At 57.1% G+C, this 4707-nt stretch overlaps 1 protein-coding gene across 1 annotated transcript in view; it reads right to left on the bottom strand.

Annotated features, from left to right (window-relative positions):
* Nucleotides 1–7: 7 nt before the first annotated feature.
* NATD1 (N-acetyltransferase domain containing 1) overlaps nt 8–4707 on the bottom strand; it is a 10768-nt gene continuing 6068 nt past the window's right edge. Inside the window, exons 2-3 of the mRNA XM_009645946.2 lie at nt 3497–3615; nt 8–2632 (exon numbers count right to left, since the gene is read on the bottom strand). Coding sequence (XP_009644241.1) covers nt 2516–2632; nt 3497–3615 — 236 coding nt within the window. The 3' untranslated portion in view covers nt 8–2515. The remainder of the gene's footprint in view (nt 2633–3496; nt 3616–4707) is intronic.

Raw genomic sequence — 4707 nt, 5'->3', positions numbered from 1 at the left:
GACCACAGCACACCCCACAACGAGCCGCTCTCACGTGGCAGACACAACGGGGTACTTCTAGGAACTGTCACAGTGGAAAGGAGCACAAAACCAGGCACAGGCTTGCAGCACTGCGCTCATGCTGTTGCTCCCACGAGGCAACCAGGCACACATCTCTTCCAAGCACCCAGCCCCACTGTGAGAAAGATACGATGGTGTCTTATCTTGGCTTGCAGGAGAGGAAATGGTTCAGCTTCACCTTGGGATCAAAAGCAGGGATGGTTCTGTCATCCCTTGGCTATAACAGAGCCAGACTTGCTCCTGTGACTAGATGTTGAAGTGTGTTTTGCATGTTACAGTGAACATTTAGCAGCCCAGATTTCTTCTAGAGTTCCTTTTCTTTAGCTGGTTACCTGCGACCCTTTCCCAGTCCCTCTAAACCATCCTGAAGGTTGCAGCCAGACTGAAACAGGCAGCAAGAGGGCAGAAGCACGAGGCAGCGGCAGGGCTGAGCCCGATGCCTTTCCTGAGCAGCACGAGCTGGAGGTGGGTCTGCCGCCGGGCACAGGTCCCTCCCCAGGCAGGTGGTGGACACGGGCAGGCGTCTCACAGCCTGTAGCGTGGCAGGGGATGGATGGAGTTTGGGAGGTTTTACTCAAGCCTGTGGGCAGAGGGCTGCGTTATGTTGGCGGTGGGAGGCCCACAATCACAGGCAAGCAGCAGGGCTTTGCCTCGAGCCAGTGGCCGGGAGGAATAGCTCAGGGCCTCCCTGGCTGAGATCAGGCACAGGGTCTCCATCTCTCACCAACCCAACCAGGACAGAAGGTTGTAGGAGCTTTTGCCTTTGCCTCCATGGACTTCGTGCTGGGTTCTGGGAGAGGGCTGAGCTGCCTCTTGGCCGGGGCTTCATTCGGTCCGTGGCATAGATTGTAAACTTTAGTCCCTGCTGAGAGAGAAGCTAGATCCAGATTTAGCCTCCAGGTGAAAGGCTCTTTAGCTCGTTCTGCCTGGCTGCAGCCCCCAGCAGCTGCTCAGGGCTGGCGTGCCAGCAGCACTGTCTCCCCCGCTGCAGCCCAGCCCTGGGACACCACGAAATCTCAAGAGCTTGGGGGAGATGCTCTGGGATCTCACTCAGGCCCTGGAAAGCCTGGGCAAGGCAGGAATTGCAGCAAGCGGGAGCCAGGCAATGCCCTGCCATCACAGTGTTACCTCTACATCCAACTGTGGCAGTGCGGAGCTGTGCTACGAGGTTATCATCCGCAGAGTTAACAGCAGGATGCGAGGGTGTTCCTGCTGCTGGCTGAGGACCCTACGATGCGGCCAGCACCCTGGGCTTGGAGCTGCGAGGAGTCCAGTGAGCTGACAGGTAATGCCCTGAGCCAGGACTTCTTTCCAAAGGCCGTAAGAAGAAGCAATTGGCATCCAGGTGAGCCCTGGAGATGGGCCAGGACCAGGACCCAAAGGCCTTACCCCCAGTGCTCTCAGGATGTGATGACAGCTCAGGCCTTATGATCTGGGGCACAGACAGGGGTGCAGAGCTGGAGTCAAGGGAGATGGGGGAGCCTTCCTCTTCAGCTGCAAGAAACCACCCTGGTGCCTGCAAAAGCATGAGACGTCCCCTCGTTGCTTAGGCCAGGGCTGGCTGTTGGGGCTAGTGCTCTTCTGAGCTGGCCATGTCCACACCAGCACGGACAACACCGATAGCAGGAAGCAGAGACAGCAACGATGGCCTGTGATCCTGCAGGGATGCCACGCCGGGGCTATGTACAGATGGCTGGGCAGGAGCTGGCATCTCCAGGGAGCAGCATCTGCAACTCAGCTGCCTTTCTTCCTCCACACGCTCACACAGCATATGCTCTGCTGCAGCCCCTGTAGCCAAAGCCCACTGCTCAACACGGCTCCTGCCTCTAGGCTCGAAGGTGTCACCATCCCAGTGTCTCCACAGCCAGCGCAGCAAAGCCCCTGAGGCACCACCATGGCCCACACGTTCTCATCTCTATCCCACGTGGGCTTGGGCAAGGCTCAGTGCCCAGCAGATGCTGCAGGGGATGAACCTGTCATGGGGCTGGGCCTCCTCCAGCACCGCCTTCTGTCCCACAAGGCTTAATCCACAGCATCTCCCCCAGTTGCCGGGAGAAAAGGGAGACTGGTACCCCACAACCACCCCTAACCAACATCCCCGAGCCAGTTCACAGCTGTCACCAAGCGCAGGGGAGAGGATGAGGCGCAGAGCAAGTCATCCCTTGGTTTTGTGATGGAGTTCGGTGGAAAAATCATCCTCTTCCACCCCCTGGCTTGGGAAGAGCAGCACTGGGAGGCACCACGCGTGCCCAGAGCCAGCCTGGTCCAGGGGCTGTAGCCATGCTCACACGTGGGCAGAGAGGAGGAGGCCGTGCCCACACTCATGCACCACATGGATGTGCTTAAAAAAAGTGAGAATTGTGAGTGTGGGAGCGGGGTTTCCTGAGACCGCAGAGAAGCAAAGGCCGCATTGAACAGTCAGGGACAGGCGCGCTGGTGTCAGAGCTGTCCTGCCTTAAGGCTGCAAGTGTTCCAGGTACTGCGGCAGCGGGTTCTCCTTGACGTATTTCTGAATGTACCAGCACGTCAGGTGAGCTTTCAGGTCCTCCTCCACCACAAAGTCCAGGGCTGCCTGCAACCAACCAGAGAGGATGGATAGGTTACAACCAGCACCCCCAGCCTGTGCTCTCCTCCAAAAAGTCCCAGGGGTCTGGATTCCTGTATCCTGTATTCCTGTATCCTGTGGATACCCCACATGCAGCTGGGGGAAATGGCAGGTTGTCCTCACATACTCCCTTTGTGGGGCAGCTGTGGGGAGAGGGCTGGGGGGAGAGCACGGCTGTCCTGCCATAGCTGCCACAAGGTCCCCAGTTCAACCAGAGCTGTGCAGGGACCCCCAGGGTACCCCTGAATGCATCCAGTCTGGTGGATGCTGCATCATGGGTCCCCCAGCCACAACACATGAAGGCCACCTTTGTCACCCATTTTGCTTACAGGGCTAGGGAGCAGCCGTAACCCCAAAGCATCACCCCGCAGTCCCCCCCCCCCCCACACACACACTGTGCTCGTGGCTCCTCAAGCTTTCCCTGCATGGCTACAGGCCTCAAAAGCAGGGGCCAAGGCAGGAAAAGGGCTCATGAGGGCCTTGAAGCTTGGAGATGAGGGGGTCCAACCCCCAGGAGAGGTGCTGCATCAGCCCCTGCAAGGTGCGTGCAAGGGCTGTTTGCTGCGAGGAAGAAAGGGCCGAGCCTGGGCGAGCAGCTGGGCGTGCTGGCACTCACCCAGCTCCTCTCGCCGCCAGAAATAGGAATATCTCTGTCCATGGATTTCCATCTGTCCTGCCAGCCGCCCCCATCTCTCACCGGAGCAGGGATGGTTCCCATGGGACACACGTGCAATGCCGACACTATGGGGCCTTGCTTCAGCCGGGGTCTCTAGACACAGCTGGGACAGCGACAGCTTCTGCCCAGGGGAGGAGGGGTGGCTGGGGCCCTACCTTGGCGAGGTGCTTGGCTATTCCTCTCCCTCGATAGGCATCCGGTACTTCCGTGTGCTGCAAGTCCACGATCCGCTTCCCCACGTATTCATAGAGCAGCACCGCCTTGTCGTGGCAACCTGGGGGATGCGAGAGAGGGGTGAGGCTTGGGATGTCCCCAGGGAGCCCCGGGCTCCCGGTCTGCCATCAGGAGGAGGTGTTCACTGGGGAGCCCACAGCAGCTTTGGGATGCCTACAAGAGCCCTTGCACGGCTCCTTGCACCCATGGGAACAGCTCTGCACTGGGTGGTCTCATGCGGCGGAAAGTCTCAGCAGAGATTTTGCTTTCAGTGACACTGGGACGTCTCTCTTCGTCGTCCCCCCCACCGAGGTGCGAGCAGAGGAGGATCTGCTTGGCCTTTCCAAGCCCCTGGACCTTTTCTACCCAGCCCTGAATCAAGGGCCAAAGTGCCAACACAACATGTTTAGGGTAGGACAGCAGCTGGTGGGGAGGGGTGGGACGTGTTGATGGGGGAATGCACAAAAAGAAGAGGGGAAAGAACAGGACGAAGCTGACCCAAGTAACGGCCAATTCCTTTCTCTCTGCAGCACAGAGGGTTTTTTTTGTCATGACATATAGAACAGGATGAGACTTCTTGGCCTGGTGTTGCAGCATTTGGACAGGCACATTTTGGGGAAGATGCTGGGAAAGAAGAATACCACAAACACACAGGAAAGCGGACACAGGCGCGCAAGGGGGGTTATGCACACACACATTAGCATGCACAGGCACACAGAGGCTTCCTGTTGCAACACCTTTGTGACCCTTCTCACAGCAGTTCAGTTACAGGAAAAAAGAAGTTTCGGCACACGTGTAAATCAGGAGAGAGCTAATAACACCCCTCCGGCTTCGTCTGCAGAACCCAAGCGTCTCTCTTCAACGCAAAAGCACACATTTCATTTCTAGAGGGTTTCTGTATTTAAGAGTGAGTTTCAGAAATGCAAGCTTCCAAGCAAAGAGACAGGCTCAATTAAAATAATGGAAGCCTTTCCTTTCCCTCCAATGGTTATCAGAGGGTGAAGTGCCACAAGGTTCACCTGCATTTACTGTATGCTTTAGCTGAGCTCAGTACGCTTTATTTTATTGCATTTCAGCTGACAACTCCAGCCCTGTATTTGAGAGGCACTAGAAATGAGACCTTCTGAATTCTATGCTTCAGGAGAGGCAGTTT

Source organism: Egretta garzetta, unplaced genomic scaffold, assembly GCF_000687185.1.
Source record: "Egretta garzetta isolate BGI_Z169 unplaced genomic scaffold, ASM68718v1 scaffold299, whole genome shotgun sequence".
NCBI lineage: Eukaryota > Metazoa > Chordata > Aves > Pelecaniformes > Ardeidae > Egretta > Egretta garzetta.
The sequence above is the reverse complement of the archived record's forward strand: the minus strand, read 5'-3'. Positions and strand labels throughout refer to the sequence as shown.